This window comes from Coenobita brevimanus, chromosome 1, assembly GCF_032717465.1.
Source record: "Coenobita brevimanus isolate Jiangsu-jjx chromosome 1, ASM3271746v2, whole genome shotgun sequence".
In the NCBI taxonomy this organism is placed as follows: domain Eukaryota; kingdom Metazoa; phylum Arthropoda; class Malacostraca; order Decapoda; family Coenobitidae; genus Coenobita; species Coenobita brevimanus.
This window is the reverse complement of record NC_136954.1, coordinates 11,804,581-11,826,253: the sequence shown is the minus strand read 5'-3', so window position 1 is coordinate 11,826,253 and position 21,673 is coordinate 11,804,581. Positions and strand designations below refer to the sequence as shown.

The following is a 21,673-nucleotide window of genomic DNA, read 5'->3' as shown; positions in this document are numbered from 1 at the left end:
TTTGTCAATAAGTATCCTACCATATACTTATCCTGTTACACTAAGAAAACAAATGCCCTTATGATTACCACATACTTCTTATTCCTCTTTTCCTTTGTACAGGGGAGTAATTATACCTGAGTTCCAGTCCTCTGGGACTCTAACCTCCTCCCAGGCCAATCTGCTCATCTTCCGCATCCATTCTGCAATCTCTCCCCCATGCTTCAGCATTTCACCACACACTCCATCGATTCCTGGGTCTTTCCCCATTTTAACTTTCTTCATTGCTTCCACGACTTCCTTCCTACTGATTTCTTTTGTCTCCTCTCACATCCCTCCGTCTCCCAGCCATTCCCTAGCCACTTACAGTTGCATTACTTTCATTCTCTATGTTCAACAATTATTTAAAGTGTTCATTCCATCTGCTCACTTTTTCTCCCTTCTCCACTAGTAATCTACTATTTTTATCTTTCACTTCGCAACAAATTTTTTTGGCACCCTGTCTAACTCTCTTTACCTCTTTCCAGAACGTTTTCTTACGTTCCTTCCACTTTACCCTCAAGTTCCTTCCAAATTCCCTATCCACTCTCTTCTTACTAATCTTTCACCTCTATCTTCCTCTCTACATTTAACTCTCTCTTCTGTCTCTCAACTTCCTCCACACCCATTTCTCATCCACTCACTATATGCTTCCTTCTTTTGTGCCTCAGTCTCTCTCTCCTCTTCATTCAACCATGCTGTTCCCTGCACCCCCTTTCGTCTTCTCTTCACCCCACACACCACTTCACATGCACAGATTTCTTCTGTGATTATCTTGCATAGACCTTCCACGTCCCCCATCTGTTCCAATCCATATTTACCCAATCGCTCCTCCATTTCACTTTTATATTCTCAGGTGTTTCCATCGTTTTGTAACCTTTGCACCCTCCTTGTATGCACTACTTCCTCCTGTCCTTCCCTTCTTCTATTTCTCCATTTCATTTGGTCCTTGATTCTGACCACGATCAAGTGGTGGTTGGAAAGTCCACTCCCCCAACCTCAATATACTCTTGCATCCATTACATAGGCCTACCCTCTCATCCTGTCATCCATACACACATAATCAGTCATTGCCTTCCGTTCATTCAGTTCACCACCCACCCTTCTCATCACTCGCCACGTATACCTGTGGATCATTTTGTGCTGAAGAGGATGTTGGCTATCACCAACCCCCTCCTGGCACAGATGTCCACTAAAGCACTGCCATTCCCATCTGTCTCTGCAGGCACACCCCACTCACCATCTACTCCATCCACCTTCACATTTCCTACTTTTCCATTCGTATTTGCAGTCAAAAACATTCTCGCATTCCTTTCAAACTTTTCTATGCACGCTTCCACATTTGTCCAGAACTCTTCTATCACTCTACTTGCACGATCGATCTTGCGCTGGTGCATACAAGCACACAATCGCCCACATTTGTAGTCCTTTCAGTCTTACCCACACAATACTTGAGCCAACTGATCCATACTCTTTTATATCCTCCTTTCGTCTGTTACAACAATACACATTCCTTCTTTTGCCCTCGCATTCTCACCTACTCCTGCGCATATACCCCAACCCTACTCCCATTCTCTCACACTCTCACCTCCCTATTTAGTTTCAGTTAATCTGTATACATCCACTTCGCACTCTTAAGCTCCTGGACAATCTCTCTTTCACCTCATCATTTGCACCCCTTACATTCCCTGCAGCTATCCGTACCATGTCCTTAGTTCGGTCCTTAGTCGTCATCTTTTGGTCAGTCCTGGTCTGAGGCTTCTTGCTTGTATTTTTGGTTAGTTGTTTTCCGGGGGGAGGGGGGGCACAAACCCACTGCCAACCCACTAATCACGTAGGGAACACATGTTGGTTGGTTATAAGGTTACCACCCAGCGTTGTAAACGCTTTCCTGGTTTACAGGAAATCATTTGGCTTGCCATTCAGTGTAGAGCTACCCTAAAAATAGAGTACCACTACACTAAGTGGGTGGATGATGGGCACCCCCACCTACCATTTATATGTATATACCACTTATATATATATAACCTTCCTGGTTCTAGTATTTTCAGTAATGAGAGGAGTAGGAGAATGGGAGGTGGCGTACTGCTATATATTAAAAGTAACCTCCATCCATTTGTAATCCCTAAACCATCCATTGACAACATAGATGTAACCTACATCCAGCTCAGAAATGAATCGCACAGATGACATTTGGATAAATTTATTGTCCACCAGCCCAGTCTTGCAAAATTGACAATAAGTTATATGAACAAATAGCGGAAGTCTGTTCAACCCAGAATACTCCAATTGTTGGAGATTTCAACTTACCAATAACAAGATGGACTGATCCTTGTCTTCGCACACAGGGTTAGACTTGTATACCATCTTACTTGAAAGCTCAATATATCAGTTTGTAGAGCAACCCATTCATGGAGAAAATACCCTAGATCTTATACTGGTGACATCAGAAAACTTGGTTCATGATGTTCGAGTAGGAGAATAATTCAGCACTAGTGATTATCCCATAGTTACATTCAACCTCAGTTTCTGTAACACAGACCAAAATTGTAGTTACAAGAAAATCCCATACTACAAGAAAGCCAATTTCCACAAATTAAATCTAACTTTATGTAGCAGTGAATGGGAACCGATTATTGACAGTACAATTATACACACAGTGTGGACAGAGTTTGCAGAAATCCTTAATAAGGCAGTTACCGATGCATAATAGAAGACCAGTGAAAATTATTAAGCCAATATGGTGGAAGAGCAATATTAAGAGAAGTCTTTCAGTAAAAAAGCTCACTTATCAGATAAACAAAGCCACTAATAATGAGGATAAAGAAATTTACCATAACGTATGTCGTAATGCTAAAAAGTTAATAAAGAAAGGTAAGAAAAACTTTGAAGTGCATATTGGAAGCACCAGTAAATCAAACCCCAAAGAATTTTTCAATTACAGTATATCAGAAATAAGAAAATAGTAACACCAACACTAGGACCACTAGGATCAGCAGATGGTGAGCATACAAATGATGAAACCGAGATGGCTAAAATTCTTAATACTTTCTTTACATTGGTATTTACAGTAGAAAGTCCATGCTCGTATTTACAGTAGAAAATCCTGCTCGATCCAGATAGGTCCTCCACACACGTAGATGAAGACAACACACTCAAAGAAATTATTATCAGTGATACAATGTACTCCTTGTGCTAAATAAATTAAAGATAAATAGAACAGCAGGGCCAGATAGAATATCTCTTATGAGTCTTAAAGGAGGCAAAAAATGTAATAGTGAAACCCATAACACATATATTCAGTATATCACTCAGGAGCGGCATTGTACCAAGCGGTTGAAAATTAGCAAATGTAACTCCGATATTCAAAAAGGGTGACAAATCTCAACCCAGCAATTACTGACCAATAAACTTGACATCAGTTGTTTGCAAGTTGTTAGAAACCATAATTAGATGTAAAGTTGTTAGTCATATAGAACAAAGCAGTCTTATCAAAGACTCAGCATGGATTCTGAAATAAGTGTTCATGCCTTACTAATCTACTTGATTTTATCAGTGATATTATCAAAATGTATGACAGCACTAAATCAGTCAGTGTCATTTACCTTGATTTCAAAAAGCATTTGATAAGGTTCCACATCTTCAAGTTGTTGAGAAACTGCGCACGTGTGGTATCAGTGGCAGTGTACTAAGATGGATCGAAAGCTGGCATACGAATTGTAAACAGAGTTGTAATCAGTGGTAAGGAATCAGACTGGAAAAATGTTGTTAGTGGAGTACTGTAAGGCTCAGTTTTGGGTCCTGTTCTGTTCTTGGTTTATATTGACGACATTGTTGAAGGCGTGTTTTGTAAATTATCAAAATTTGCTGATGATATAGATTGGTAATAGAGCATATACCCCAGAACAAAGAATACTGATTCAAAGGGATCTTGATAAATTGCTTAATTGGGCTGAAAAATGACAAATTGATTTTAATATTGATAAATGCAAAGTTCTAAATATTGGAAGTAAAAATGAAAAAAGTAGTTATACAATGAATCATTCTCATGAATGTAAACCATGAAAAGGAATTAGGAATAATTGTAACAGATGATCTGAAGCCAAGTAAACAGTGCGCTGAAGCTATAATGAAAGCTAACAAACTAGTTGGATTTATAAGTAGATCATATGAATTCAGATCTGAAAATATAATTCTTACCCTGTACAGTTCCTTGGTGCATCCGCTTCTAGAGTACTGAGTGCAGTTCTGGTCACCATATTAAAGGAAAGACAGAGAAATTAGAGAGAGTGCAGTGACAAGTAACAAAAATGATACCCAGACTGGGGAACAAATTGTACGAGGAGCTATTAAATGAGCTAAAGTTATTTAACCTATCAAAGCTCAGACTACGAAGGGATCTGATTCAGGTATTCAAGATTATTAAATGAATCGTTAATATGGATGTTGACAGGTACATGGCAACTGATCGTTCGAATTGCACTATAGGTAATGGGTATAAGATTATTGGAAAGCATTTCCAGTCTAAAGAAGCAAAGCATTTTTTCCTTAACAGGGCTTTTAACATTTGGAATAAATTGCACCGGGATGTCGTTGATTGCAGTACAGTGGTGACATTCAAAAATTGTTTGGATAAGTATCTCACTTCAAATCCCCAGCAAAACGCCTTCATGACTGAATAATAATAATGTAAGTTGTTTTTCTCTATTTCAGATCGTGATGAAACTATAGCAGGGAAATACTATGTACAGTAATTTATGATAATTGTAGCTTATTGACACCTGTAATGTACAGATATAGTTGGACAAAATATAGTTTACCACTTTTCAGTCATTCCTAAGAAAATTGCATGTCAGCTTTTCCATGCTGCATGATGGTCCTTCTCACATTTTTCCTGCCAGCTTCGACTAGAGGGTTTGATGGGTGGGGGATAGCCTTCTTGCTTTACCATCCTTACCTTTAACTTGTAGAATTAGATATCATAGTGATAATCTTCTCTGTAACAAGCAGCCTCGAAAGGACCATTAGATCTGTTGCTGTTTGTTTTCCTTTGTACTCCTTTGTATTCATTATATTCATGCTACCACCAGCTGCTTTTATGACCTCTGCCAAGGTTATGTTTTTATCGGCATTGGTTTGAGTGTCTGTTTGTCTGTTAGCACGAATACTCAAAAAGTTATGGATGGATTTTGCTGAAAGTTTTTGGAGGGGTAGGGTATGGCCCAAGGAACTTTCCATTAGATTTTGGTGGTGACCCGGATTATCATCCGGATCCATGATTTTTTTGTTCATTTATCCATAGGATATCTCGAACAGTTCTCAATGAATTTCAATGAAATCTTGTGGAAAGGTGGGCCTTAGATCAAGAAAGAATTTATTCAATTTTGGGGTGGATCCAGATTGTGCAATGGCATTGGCGGACGTATGCACTCTCTGAGTGGTTTCTACTTAGTTATGGTACTTTTCATACTGAAGAACATTAATGAATGTAGTTTCTAACCCCTTCACTGGGACAGGTTATCAGTAGATAACCCGGTGACATGTCTATCTTACATTATTGCTATCTTTAGGCAATTTAATCACCCTTAGGAAAGACCAGAAAGACATGTAGTAGTGAAGTGGTTTGTGAAGGCTATATTTCCCCCCTCCAGTTGGACAATTCATAAAATCTGATGGTAGCAAGAGTAAAGCAAAATGCATCATTGGATTGAAGGGGTTAAGTAAAGTTGTGTGGATTTAGCAAGAATACATTAAAAATATGTAACCGTGGCAAAGACATTGATTGATTGTTGTTGCTGTTGTTGCTGATAATAGTCTTTTCAACATACATCCCTCATATTGTTCCTGCCACGTTATATTATGCCACCTATTCCGAGGATGTATTTTCATTGTTTTTGCTATCTTCATACTATATTATTTAGCTAGGGATAGACTTTTAGAACTGGAGGGGTTAAATACAGACAACATTAACCTATTCAGCACGAGAGATCTTTTTTCAGGCTGAATGAAATACTGTGGAGGGAGCAAAGACAAGACGATAAAGTATGCCCTTAGGTGGAAGGATTTAAATGAGAAGATTGGTTGAATCAGTATTTGTTTGACATGGTTGCAAAGGTCATTGTCGTTGTAACTGAGAAGGTGGTTCTCCCTTCAAGTTGTAGTTTTGTGGTGGTGATTTTTTATTTAAATGTGTCCAAGTATTCCCTTGGTCGTGTTCCAGGGGAAGACTGTGGCTTACCAAAAAATGACATCCCTGATATCCTCATAAATCTGACAGTTAGTTAGCCTTCTTCCTAGTTTCCTTAACTGCCACTGACTGTGGGTCATGCCCACGTACAGTAATGTGTTGTCGAGTGCTCTGGAAAACACTGTCAGAGAAACTAATACATCAGGTCTTGTTGGAAGCATAATAAGAAAGAGAAAAATTAATATTGTAGGCTTGTTTTGTCCACGAAATTTCTAGCTCCTCTCTCCCTTTCCCATGCTCACTATGCCCATTTCCATACCCATCTAACCAGCATGTTTGCAGGAGACTTCAAAATCTAATTTCACCGCAGCAATACCACTAATTCTACAACACCCATTTTCACATGTTATAACTTTTCCTGTCTCAGCTCTATTGTCCATCTAACTTCCAATCCATCCTACACTTTCTTTTGCTCACAACTCCAATTTCTTTACCCACCTTTCGATGTTTTCGTGGTGCAGTGCATGTCACATGATTGACGAACGTGTTTGTTCTATGCTTCATGGTGATCTTTCTCATTCTCTTGCATACTGTCTTCGGCTGGAGGAATTTCTGAGTGGGGGCAGCTTATCACTTTATTTTTAATCTTCAGTTCATATTATTACCATAATTATCACAATTATAATCTTCTTTGTGACAAAAATGCTTCAAAAGTACCGTTAGGTCTGTTGTTGTTTTCCTTTGTACACACACTCCTTCCCCCCCCCCTCTCTCTCTCCTTTAATTGACCCCTCTTTTTATCACAGGATACCCACGCTAGCGCCCTGACTCTGAGCAAAATAGCAGGCATCTTCTACATCCTGACTGGAGGCCTGGTGCTGTCAATGGTCGTGGCCATCACAGAATTTTTCTACAAATCGAAAATAGACGCCAGCCGAGCCAAGGTAAGTAAAGGCAATGAGTTTTAGCTAATTGTGAAACCTGATCAGGCGAGGATGTATGCATACCCCCAGTATATGAGAGTCAGTTATGCGATGCTTATGATTTTCAAGGTGCCAGATGGTGTGTTAGTTAGACCATTACAGTCAGGGTGACATACTAGCTAGTCCAAGAATTGACTGAAAGCTTTTCAGTCATGTAATGTAACAAAGGGGAGTATGCTGGTCATAGCTGTGCCCATAAATGCCTTGGACTAGAGGCAGCCATGGTTAAAGCCCCAGCCCTATAAGCCTGCATTTCATATTACATAATGTAGTCATGCAAGTTCTGCCTTTGGCAGTTGCTTAAGAAAATGTTATAGTGCAATGAAGACTTTTCTGTACCCTTCACCCTGCACGCGTTAATAATACGGCTTTAGTCACTCATAATTAGTTATGAGTATGTTCCAGAGAATAAAAAAATTTACAACTGGGACTGAGAGTTATGGGAGACTGACAGTTTATCCTAATAAGCAGCAAAATATGAAAAGCCATTTTCAGTTATTTAATATGGAAAAAAATGAACTTGAAAGAAAGGAGACAGTTAGGATCTAATGTTCACGAGTGTACGGTAACTTTTGTCTCCGTTAGTCTTGTGGATACGTAAGTGAAAGGATAAAGGACCGGTATGGATTTTCTCCTTCCAATTCTTTTGTGGTTGTTTTACTGAAAGTAATGAATATATAGTCTTTCCAAGATTCTTGTAATGCCTTCCCACTTAAGAGGGACATTCTGAAAGTATATATATATATATATATATATATATATATATATATATATATATATATATATATATACTAGAAAGGATAAGATGGGTTAAATAACAGTGACTATGGTATAGTCAGCCAAAAAAGTCGTGTCTTCGTTCCGAACCCCGTAAATATTCGAACAGATAAGTGGAAGCAACAGGGATAGCATCACAAGGCTGGCAACTGCGTCAGACCAGACGGTGATGGAGGTGAGTGGATTGGGGATGGAGGTGGGGTAGTGGAGGGTGTGTGCTGTCATGTTTTATATACCATGCATTACCGAAGGGTGGAAGCTGTTGGGAATAACGTACTGGGTAATAGGGTTGTAGTCAATTTTTATCAATAATATGTCTCTAAATGTCTACATATGCATCATCATGAGTTTACATGTAATCAAAATATACTGCAGTTTAATATACGTGGGCTGTCATGTCTAATTCATCTTTGCTATTTGGAATACTTCAGAGGACGGAATGAATGTGGAGTACGTTTCATAACGAGTGTTTGGAATTTAATGGAACGTCATGGTTGTGATAATATAAAACAACATTTATTAGTGACAACATGAATCTCCCCTCTAATTTTCCTGTCGCCCAATATAGATAACTGAATTACTGTGAAGCTATGACTGTATGCTGGTGGGTGTATATCTGGGTGTCATCACAGTGCATAACACCTGTGGCCAGGTTTCCCTTACCCCTTTACCAAAACATTAACCACTTATGGAAACAAATGCTTTTCTCGTTATTACTGTGAAGGCACCGCATGCCTCTGTGCCATACCACACATGCTAATGGTATGTAATATATCCTGTCATGTTCAGAAGGTAACCATACAAAAACACAGCTGTCTGTTCTTTATTCCCATGTTATGTGGTTAAGTAATGCCCGGCGGAGAGGGTGTGCCAGGAAGGTGGGGAAGGGGGGTAGAACTTCGTCATTTCTGCTAACGCTTGTTTGGCTACATGTTATAGGCATTATATCAGGTTAACGATAAATTTCACTATTTACAGATATTAAATTAGGCGTAATATCAAATTTAGCACCTTTACTGTGCGGTGTATTGCTAGACTACACTGCCAACAAAAATTACAGATTACACTGCCAACAATAATTACAGCACACACACACCCCACTTCCCACCCCCAATTCACTCACCCACACCACCGTCTGGTCTGACACAGTTACCAGACTTGTGAAGCTATCCCTGCTGCTTCCACTTATCTGTTCGAATATTTACGGGTGGAATGAAGACACGACTTTTGGGGCTGACTATACATACTGGCAGTGCCACAAATCCCAGGGCATCCCCTACCCTGCAGGAGTCATAGCCTGTCCAAAACCTGAACCAGGTGGATGTATATCACTGTCCAAAATTTGTCGTTAGGTAAATAATCTATATAATTATCGCCACAGCTAATATCATCACTCATCATCATCGACATAAGTCATCACGACGACTGTTACCAGTAGCCTACGTACCTCACGTTCCCCTATGTCCCTTTATCTTATTACAGCATAATGGTATCCTTTTTATTCACTTCAACTGATATGAGTTATACCATACTGTCATCTACATCACCCACCAGCCTGCTCGAGTCTTTCACCTGTTTCACCCTCACACTCAAAGCATCACCCACCCAATAAAAATTAAATGCTGACACCACTCCCTCACCTATACCACCTCCTCACCTATACCACCTCCTCACCTATACCACCTCCTCACCTATACCACCTCCTCACCTATACCACCCTCTCAACTGTACCACCTTTTGAACTATGCCACCCTTTCAGCTATACCATCCTCTCACCTATACCATCCTCTCACGTATACCATCCTTTCACCTTTACCACCCTCTCACCTATACCACCCTCTCACCTGTACCACTCACCAACCTATACCACCCACCAACCTATACCACCCACCAACATATACCACCCACCAACCTATACCACCCAAAACCTATACCACCCTCCCACCTATACCACCCACCTGCCTATACCACCCTCCCACTTATACTGCCCACCCACCAATACTACCCTCCCACCTATACCACCCTCCCACCTGTAACACCCACCATCTATACCACCCTCCTACCTATACCACTCATCTACCTGTACCACCCTCCTACCTATACCATCCACCCACCTATACCTACTCCCATCAATACATGCCTCCCACCAGTCCCACCCACATATACCAACTTCCCACTTTTACCACCCACCCACCTACACCGCCCTACCACGCACCTATACCGTCCTCTCGCTTATACCATACCACCCACCCACCTACTCTACCCACCCACCGACACTACCCTCCTATTACGCCACATACCCGCACTAGCAACCCTTGTCATGTTAACAGTAGGATTATTTTGGGGGATGTAGCCCCTCCCACTGTCCAGGTGTAAATACAGATATTAACTGGTCTCACTCTGTCTAACGCCTGCCTTGGGTGGAATTTATCTTTATGCTTTTTTTTTCCTCCATTTAAAAAGTACAGCATTTATAATGCTGTACTTTTTATTCACATCAGCTGATAAGTTACACCACCCACCCACCTACGCCACCCACTCATTCACGCCACTCACCCATCTATGCTACCCACCTATCTAAGCCACCCACCCATCTAGGTCACCTACCATCCCATGTACACCACCCTCCCGTCCACCGCCACCACCCTCCCATCCACCTACACCACCTTACCATTTACCTACACCACCCTCACATCTGCCCACACCACCCTCTCATTTACCTACACCATCCTCCTATCCACCTACACCACCCTCCCATCTACACCACTTATCCATCTACACCTATTCACCTGCACCACCCTCCCATCCACGTACACCACTTTCCCATCCACCTACACCACTCTCCCATTCATCTGCTGTACACCTGTCCATTTACACCATTCTCTCATCCACCTACACCACTCCCATCCACTTACACCACCCTCCCATTTACCCCACCCTCTCATCTACACCACCTATCCATCGTCATCGTCCCATCCACCTGCACTGTCCACCCATTTGCAACACCCATCCACCCAAACCACCCAGCCACCCACACCAGTCATCCACCTACACCACTCACTCACCTACAACACTCATCCACCTACACCAGCCACCCACCTGCACCACCAACCTCCTTGCACTGTCAGGACTCCATATTATAAATACAAATCATAATAGATAGATCAATAGATAGATAGATAGATAGATAGACAGAAGCAGCAAGTCAGGGGATGAGATAGGTAGCGTGTCAGCGAGAATCGAGCAATGGTAAACATGCTTACACTAACTCAAGGAATGCTTGATAGGCACACGAACAATGCCTCGTGACCATACACACACATACACATAGGCTTCTAGAAACTTCACATCAGTTTATTCCACGTGACGCAACCCCTGCTAAAATGAGATAGGTCCATTCTGTGTCATTATTGTGCAAAACCAGGACACACTAGGAATGAATGCTTTATCAAAGCACCTATCAACCCGACAAAATCTTCCACAGGTATACCCACTAATGTTTAATAATATTCAGCTTAATCCTGCATCATCCTTGAACATGCTTGGGGTTTCATTTACTCGGGACTTATCTTGGAAAGATCATATTACATCCCTTGTAAAATCTGCTTCCAAGAGATTGGGTGTGCTAAGCCGACTCCGCTCTTTCTTTACCCCTGCACAATTGTTGACTCTATACAGGGGTTTTATCCGCCCCTGTGTGGAGTACAACTCTCATGTGTGGGGAGGCTCCCCACATACAGCTCTTCTCAATAGGGTGGAGTCAAAGGCTTTTCGTCTCATTAACTCTCCTCCTCTTACTGACTCCCTTCAACCTCTGTCTCTTCGCCACACTGTTGCATCTTTATCTCTTTTCTATCGCTACTTTAATGGTCACTGCTCCTCTGAACTGTCTGCTTGCATTCCTCCACCTCTACGACGGGCGCGTAGCACCCGTCTGGCAGCAAACTCTCATCCTTTTTCTGTCCAACTCTCTAATGCAAGAGTTAACCGTTACTCCCAGTCTTTCATTTATGCAACAGGTCAGCTCTGGAACTGTCTCCCTCTGTCTGTATTTCCTGCTGCCTATGATCTCCAGTCTTTCAAACGCAGTGTGTCCAGGCATCTCAAAATGATTGGATCTTGAATTTGGCTCTATATTGTATTTTGTTTTTCTCTTGGAGGGAACTGTTACTGCGGGCTCATGGCCTTTGGTTCCTTCTTCCTCGCATTAAAAAAAAAAAAAAAAAAAAAAAAAAAGATAGACAAAAGACACAAGGATTTGGTCCCTTCTGTAGACATCATAAGTGCCAAGGGCACTGGACCAGTAACTGCAAAACAGTAGGAAAATTAGTGTCTGTTCAAATCGGGGGAAGACCAAGTCATGACAAAAAACGAACAAGCTTAAAGAAAAGCAAGTCTAAAATTCACATAGGAGGCATGTTGGGAAATGAGTGTATCTTGACACCAGCTGTATGTGAGGATCAAAACGTTTCCTTATTTTTAGACACATGCTCTCCAGTGAACTTAATAACACAAGAAGAAATAAATAGAATTTTTAGAAATAAGAAGAAAGTAACTTTTCTGGAAGAATCTGATTTAGATTTATATACAGTAGATGGAAAAAAAATCGCAGTAAAAGGTATGATAAGGTTAAACATCGGTTTCACAGAGACTACAAGACCAATCTCTGCATTTTTCTATATCATTGAAAACTTAGCAATTAAAGCTCATATGTTACTGGGCTTAAGATGCATGAGAACAGAGAAAATAACTCTACTCCCACAAATGAATGAAATAGACTTTGACAATGAATACATAGAGGAACACCATCAGAGCCCTCACCAATTAGTAAAAGAGAACCAAAAAGAGTTGGTAATATTAAAAGCTTAAACAAACTTACGCAAACAGATGAGTGTATAGATCCACTCACACCACCAGCCCCAGCCTCCATAATTAGAGACCCAGGTAACAGTACTGATTTATCAGTTTTTCCCGCCCATCTAACCAATGATTTAATTAGACCATCTAATTCCTATATTCTCATTTTAGCAGGCGTTGTGTCACGTGGAATAAACTGATGTGAAGTATCTAGAAGCCTGTGTGTGAGTATGTGTGTATGTGTGTGTATGGTCACGAGGCACTGTTCGTGTGCCTATCAAGCATTCCTTGAGTTAGAGTGTGTAAGCATGTTTACCATTGCTCGATTCTCGCTGACACACTACCTATCTCATCCCCTGACTTGCTGCTTCTATCTGTCTATCTATCTATCTATCTATCTATTATGATTTGTATTTATAATATGGAGTCCTGACATTGCCACTCACCCGTCTGTACCATGCATCTACATGCACTACCACCCATCCACGTGCACCACCTATCCACCAACACCACCCACTATCCACCCGTACAACCCACCATCCACTTGTACCGCCCATCCACCTGCACCAGTGCACAACTCACTCACCTGCACCACCCACCTGCCTGCACTACAAATCCACTTGCACCACCCATCCACTTGCACCACCCATCCACTTGCACCACCCATCCACTTGCACCACCCATCCACTTGCACCACCCATCCACCTGAACCATCCATCTACCTGCACCACTTACCATCCACCTGCACCACCCACCTGCCTGCACCATCCTTCCACCTACACCACCCACCCACCTGCACCATCCATCCACCAACACTACCCACCCACCTGCACCACCCATCCACTCGCACCACCAATCCACCAACACCACCGATCCACCAACACCACCCATCCACCTGCGCCACCCACCATCCACCTGCACCACCCACCATCCACCTGCACCACCCACCATCCACCAGCACTCCTTACCATTCACCTGCATCCCTCACCATCCACCTGCACCATCCACCCATCCACCCACCCACATGCACCACCCACCCACCAACCCATATATACCATCCACTGACCTGTGCCACCCACCCACTTCCTCCACCCACCCACCGACCCACCTGCACCATCCATCCACCTACAACACCCAACTGTCTGTACCACCACCCATCCGCCGTCGTCACCACCTATTCATCAGCACAGCCACCCATCCACATGCATCAACACCCATCCACCTGCATCACAACCCAACCACCTGAACCACCGCCCATCCACCTGAACTACCACCCATCCACCTGAGCCACTCACCATCCTCCTGCACCACCACCCATCCACCTGCACCACCACAAATCCACCTGCACCACCATAAATCCACCTGAACCACCCACCTTCCACCTGCACCACCACAAATCCACCTGCACCACCACAAATCCACCTGAACCACCACTCACCCAACTGCATCATCACCCACCTACCTGCACCACCACCCGTCCACCTGAACCATGTACCATCCACCTGCACCACCCACCATCCACCTGCACCACCCACCATCCACCTGCGCCACCCACCTTCCCACCCACCTGCGCCACCCACCCTCCCACCCACCTGCGCCACCCACCCACTTCCATGACCCACCCACCTGGATCACCCATCCTCCTTCACCACCCATCCACCTGCACAACCCATTCAACAAACACCACCCATCCACCACCACCCACCCACCTGCACCACCCACGCGCCTGCGCCACACACCCGCCTGCAATACCCCTTTACCTGCACATCTCATCGACTTGCACCACTCATCCACCTGCATTACTCATCCACCTGCATTACCCACGCACCTGCATCACCTATCATTCTCCTGCACCACCCACCCACCCACCCCATGCACCACCCACCCACCAACCTGCACCACTCATCCATCCACCCACCTGCACGACCCATTCACCTGCACCACCACCCATCCACCAGCACCACCCATGCACCTACATCACCCAACTTCCTGCACCACCATCCATCCACCTGCATCACCACCCATTCACCTGCACCTCCACCCAACAGCCTGCACCACCACCCATCCACCTACACTACCAACCATCCACCTACACTACACTACCAACCATCCACCTACACTACACTACCAACCATCCATCAACCTACACTACCCGCCATCCACCTGCACCACCCGCCATCCACCTGCACCACCCGCCATCCACCTGCACTACCAACCATCCACCTACACAACACTACCAACCGTCCACCTACACTACACTACCAACCATCCACCTACACCACCTGCCATCCACCTGCACCACCAGCCATCCACCTGCACCACCAACCACCCACCCACTTCCACCACCCACCCACCTGTGCCAGTGACCCATCCACCGCCACAACCTACCGGCCCACCTGTACAACTCATCCACCTACACAACCCATCCATCAACAGTAAAACACCCATCTACCTGCACCACCCAACTGTCTGCACCAACACCCATCCGCCTGCACCGCCACCCATCCATCATCACCACCCATTCACAGGTACAACCACCCATCCACCTGCATCACCACCCATCCACCTGCACCGTCAGCCATCCAGCTGCACCAACGCCCATCCACCTACACCACTACCCATTCACCTGCATTACCCACCCACCTACACCACCTACCTGCACCACCCATCCACCCACCCACCTGGAGCCCCCATCCACCCACTCACCTGGACCACCCACTTACACCACCTATCCACCTCCACAACCCATCTAACTACAACACCCCCCCCACCCACCTGTCTGACCCCCCACCCACCTTTCTGACCCCCCACCCACCTTTCTGACCCCCCACCCACCTGTCTGACTACCCACCCGCCTGTCTGACTACCCACCCGCCTGACCACCCACCCGCCTGACCACCCACCAGCTTGCACCATCCATCCTCCTGCACCATCCATCCTCCTGCACCACCCATCCTCCTGCACCACCCATCCTCCTGCACCACCCACCCAACCACCTGCACCATCTTCCCAGCCACTGGCACCACCATCCACCCACATGCACCAGCATCCATCCACGCACCTGCATCTCCCACCATCCATCCATTTGCACTACCCACCCACCTGCATCACCCACCCTTTCTTCCACCTGCACCGCCCATCCTTTCTTCCACCTGCTCCACCCACCCACTTCCAGAACGCATCCATCTGCATCAACAATCTACCTGCACTACTCATCCACCTACACCACCCACCCACCTGCACAAGTCATCCATCTACACCACCCATCCACCTGCCCCACCCACTCAAATGCACCACCTATCCACCTGGACCACCCACCATCCACCTGCACCACCCACCCACCTGTACCACCCAATCGCCTGCATCACCACCAAACCACCTCCACCATCACCCAACCACCTACACCACCCACCCACCTACACCACCCACCTTCCACCTGCACCAACCACCCACCTGGACTACCCACCCACTTCCATCACTTACCCACCTACATCTCCAATTCTCCTGCACCACCCATCCACCTGCACCACCCATTCAACGGTACATCCACCACCCATCCATCCACTCACCCATCCACATGCACCACCAACCCACCCACATGCACCACTCACCATCCACCTCCACCACCCACCTGCACCACCCACCATCCACCTGCACCACCGCCCATCCACTTGCACTACCCACCATCCATCACCACCCAGCATCTACCTGCATCATCCACCCACCAGCACCACCCACCCACCCACCTGCACCACCAACCCAGTTGCACCAGCATCCATCCACCCACCTGCCTATATCACCCGTCAACCTGCATCACTCACCATCCACCTGGACCCCCCCCACCCATCTACACTTCCCACTTCCCACCCACTTGCATCACTCACCCACCTGCATCACCCACCCTTCCTCCCACCTGCATAATCCTCACACTTTCAACACCCACTCACCTGCAACATCTAACTGTTTACACTACCCACCGACGTACAGTACATCACCCATCCACTACACCACCCAACCACCTCCCCCCCCCCCCGCCTGCACTACTCACTAGGCTACTCCAGCCATCTACCTGTACCACCCGCCATCCACCTGGACCACCCACCCACCCACCTTCACCACCTACCCACCTTCACCACCTACCCACCTGCACCATCCACCTACCTGCATCACTCACCCACATGCATCTTCCACCCACCCACCCACCCACCCTCCTGCACCACACCCACCCACGCATCCACGTGCACCACCCATCCATCCACACCAGCACCCGTCCACCTGCTCCACCACCCATTTCCCTGCACCACCACCCAGACACCTGCAACACCACCCATCCACCTACAGCATCCACCATTCACCTACAGCACTCTCACCATCCACCTGCAACACCCACCTAACCACTCACACACCTGGACCACACACCCACTTCCACCACCCACTCACCTCCATCACCCATCCACCTCCATCACCCATCCACCTATATTTCCCACCCACCTACACCACAAACCTACCTGTACCACCCACCTACCTGCACAACCCACCTGTCTGGCCACCCATCTACCAGCACCACCCATCTACCAGCACCACCCATCCACTTGCACCGGCCATACACATGCACCACCCACCCACCTGCACCACCCATTCACCTGTACATCCACCATCTATCTGCACCACCTGCAATCCACCTGCACAACCTACCCACCTGAACCACCCACCCACCTGCACCAGCCATTCACCTGTATATCCACCATCAGGCTGCACACCCGCCATCCACCCGCACCACCCACGCACCTGCACCACTCACCTACCTGCACCAGCCACTCACCTGTATATCCACCATCAGGCTGCACCACCCGCCATCTACCTGCACCACCCACCCACCTGCACCACTCACCCACCTGCACCAGCTATTCACCTGTACATCCACCATCAATCTGCACCACCCACCCAGCTGCACCAGCCATTCACCTGTATATCCACCATTAATCTGCACCACCCGCCATCCACCTGCACCACCTACCCACCTGCACCACCTACCCACCTGCACCACCCATTTACCTGTACATCCACCATTCACCCAAACCACCAACCCGCTCACCTGCAACACCCACCTGCACGAACCACCCACCCACCTGCACCAGCCACCAGCCACCCATCTGCACTGCCCACCCACCTGCACCACCCATTCACCTGTACATCCACCATCAGTCTGCACCACCCATCCACCATCACCACCCATTCACCTGTACATCCACCATCAGTCTGCACCACCCGCCATCCACCTGCACCACCCGCCATCCACCTTCACCACCTACCAACCTACACCACCCATTTACCTGTAGCCTGCATCCACCCACACAACCCACCCACTCACCTGCACCACCCACCCACTCACCTGCACCACCCATCATCCTCCTGGACCCCCCAACCTCCTACCTGCACTATCCTCCCACGTCCACCACCCACCCATTTGCAACAGCCATCTGTTTTCATTACCCACCAAAGTACACCACCCATCCACCTGCACAACCCATCCACCTACACCACCCATCCACCTGCCCCACCCCCCCTGCCTGCACCACCCACTTGCCTACACCACCCACTTGCCTACACCACCCACTTGCCTACACCACCCATCTACCTGCACCACCCACCTGCCTGCACCACCCACTTGCCTACACCACTCATCTACCTGCACCACCCACCATCCATCTGGACCATCCACCCACCCACCTGCACCACCTACCCACCCATCTGCACCACCATCCTGCATCACTCACCCTCCTGCATCTACCACCCACCCACCCACCCTCCTGCATCTCCCTCCCACCCACCCTCCTCCACCATCCATCCACCTGCATCATCACCCATCCACCTGCATCACCACTCATCCACCCACACCAGCACCCATCCACCTGCACCAGCACCCATCCACCTACAGCACCCACCATTCACCTGAAGCATTCACTCTTCACCAGCACCTCTCACCATCCACTTGCAACACCCACCTAACCACCCACACACCTGAACTACACACCCACTCACCTCCATAACCCATCCACCTACATTCCCCACCCACATACCTGCACCTCGCACCTACCTGCACCACCCACCTTTTCTGACCACCCACCCGCATCCACCACCCACCCGCCTCCACCACCCACCCGCCTCCACCTACCTTCACACCCTCTTCACCTGTACTACCCACCCACCTTCACACCCTCTTCACCTGTACATCCACCATCCACATGCACCACCCACCATCCACGTGCACCAACCACCATCCACGTGCACCAACCACCCAGTTGCACCACCCACCCACCTGTACATCCACCATCCAACTGCAACACCCACCACCTGTAGCATCTGCAACACCCACCACCTGTAGCATCTGCAACACCCACCACCTGTAGCATCTGCAACAATCATTCAACCACTTGCATCACCCACCACCCATCTGCACCACCACCCACCCACCTGCACCAGCCACCCATCCACCCACAAACCTTCACCATCCACCCATCCACCCACACACCTACACCAGCCATCAGCCACCCACCTGCACTACCCACCCACCCATGCACCCACCCACTTGTACCACCCACCATCCACTTGCATCACCACCCATCCACCTGCACCACTGCCCGTCCACCTGCACCACTGCCCATTCACCTTTATCATCCACCATCCACCCAACTGCATCACCACTCATCCATCCACCTGCACCACCACCCATCCACCCACCTGCACCACCACCCATCCACATGCACCACCTCCCTCCTGCATCACCCTCCTGCACCACCACCCTTCTGCATCACCCACCATCCTCCTGCATCACCCACCATCCACCTGCACCACCCACCATCCACCTGCACCACCCACCATCCACCTGCACCATTTCATCTGAAGTACTCTCCCACCCGCACCACCCACTCCAGTAACCCTTCCCATGTTGAATGTAAACCTAAAAATCCTTATATACACTTGGTATGTGGGGCTCTACAGACCTTCCCCCTTTTGTTCCTGGAGTAGATCGGGATTTTCACTGAGCTCATTTTGCCTTAAACCTAACTGGGGCGGAGGTTTACTCTGCAGAATTTCATTTTCCCTGGAAAAAAAAAAAGTTGGGAGCACAAACACACACACACACACACACACACACACACACACACACACACACACACACACACACACACACACACACACACAGAGCGAGAGAGAGAGAGGATATACATCCATAGACATATAAAATGTCGCAGTCTCACCCCTTGACAGTGCACTCAGCTCATTGCTACTCTCGCCTTAAAATAAAGTACTTCTACTCCTTTCCCTCATCTTACACCTTTCACTCTCTTTTTAGCTCAGTCTGTCGGACGCAATGAAGGCCAAAGCTCGAATGTCCATCACAGGAGGGAAGGACTTAGACAACGGACGAGTGAGCACACAGGTTTAATATCAGTTTTTCTCAATCATTTTTCAGTAGACTTTTTTGAAAGCCTCTTCTTTGTGTGGATCAGTAACCACTGGGGTTTGTGCTTATATTCACGTGTGTGTTGTTTAGATATGCTTGTGCTTATTTAGATGTGTTTGTTTTTACTTGTGTGTTCGTGAGTAGAGTGAACTGTGTGTTTGTGTGAGATCTGTGTTAAGATGTGTTTGTTCGTTCTGCCCTTGATGTGTTTGTGCGTGGGTGTGGTAAATTTCAGAATCTCTGTGCTAAGATCTGCTTTTATGCTTAGATGGGTTTTGTGCTAATATGCGTTGTTTGTACTTATATATATATATATATATATATATATATATATATATACACACGTACACACAAACACACACACAGAGCAGCCTCCCAGCCCAACTAAGCAGCCTCGCAGCCCAGCTCAGCAGCCTCCCAGCCAAGCCCAGCTGAGCCCAGTAGCCTCCTAGCCAAGCCCAGCTGAGCCCAGCAGCCTCCCAGCCAAGCCAAGCTCAGCGCAGAAACCTCCCAGTCAAGCCAAGCCCAGCTTAGCAGCCTCCCAGACAAGCCCAGCTCAGCTCAGCAGCCTCCCAGCCAAGCTAAGCCCAGCCCAGCCATGGTCAGCAGACACTAAGCCATGCCAAGCCAGTCCCAGCTCAGCGGCCTCCCAGCTCAGCCAAGCCCAGCTCAGCAGCCTCACAGCCAAGCCAGGCTCAGCTCAGCAGCCTCCCAGCCAAGCTAAGCCCAACCCAGCCCAGCCCTGCTCAATAGTCTCTAAGTCATGCCAAACCCAGCTCAGCAGTCTCCCAGCCAAGTGCACCCCAGCAGCCTCCCAGCCTAGAACAGTAGCCTCTCAGCCAAACACAACCAAGCCAAGCAACCGCCCAATCCAACTCAGCCCAGACCAGCCAGGCTCAGCAGCCGCTTAACCTGGCCCAGTAGCCATCCAGCCATGCTCTGCCCTGCCAAGACCAGCAGCTCCACAGCCCAGCCTAGTCCACCTGCTGCTCAGCCCAGCTCAGTGCTGCCCAGGAGCCTCCTAGCCCAGCCCAGCCTAGCAGTCTCCCAGCCCAGCCCAACCTAGCAGTCTCCCAGCCCAGCCCAGCCCAACCCAGCTCAGCTCAACATAGCCCAGCTCAGCCTAACCTAACAATATCCCAGCTCGGCCCAGCCAAACCCATCTCAGCTCAACAGCCTCCTAGCCCAGCCCAGCCCAACCCAGCTCAGGTCAACAGCCTCCTAGCCCAGCCCTAGCAATATCCCAGCTCGGCCCAGCCAAACCCAGCTCAGCTCAACAGCCTCCCAGCCATGCCAAGACCAGCAGCACGGCCCAGCAGCCTCCCAGCCCAGAACAGTGCAGCCCAGACCAGCCCAGCAGCCTCCCACCTGAACCCAAACCCA

At 47.5% G+C, this 21,673-nt stretch overlaps 1 protein-coding gene across 1 annotated transcript in view; it reads left to right on the top strand.

The window, feature by feature from the left end:
* LOC145414396 (glutamate receptor 4-like) overlaps window positions 1–21,043 on the top strand; it is a 148,171-nt gene extending 127,128 nt beyond the window's left edge. The window contains exons 12-14 of the mRNA XM_080283957.1: window positions 7,012–7,149; window positions 20,180–20,254; window positions 20,933–21,043. Of these exons, the coding sequence (XP_080140083.1) occupies window positions 7,012–7,149; window positions 20,180–20,254; window positions 20,933–21,043 (324 nt within the window). The remainder of the gene's footprint in view (window positions 1–7,011; window positions 7,150–20,179; window positions 20,255–20,932) is intronic.
* The last annotated feature ends 630 nt before the right edge of the window (window positions 21,044–21,673 follow it).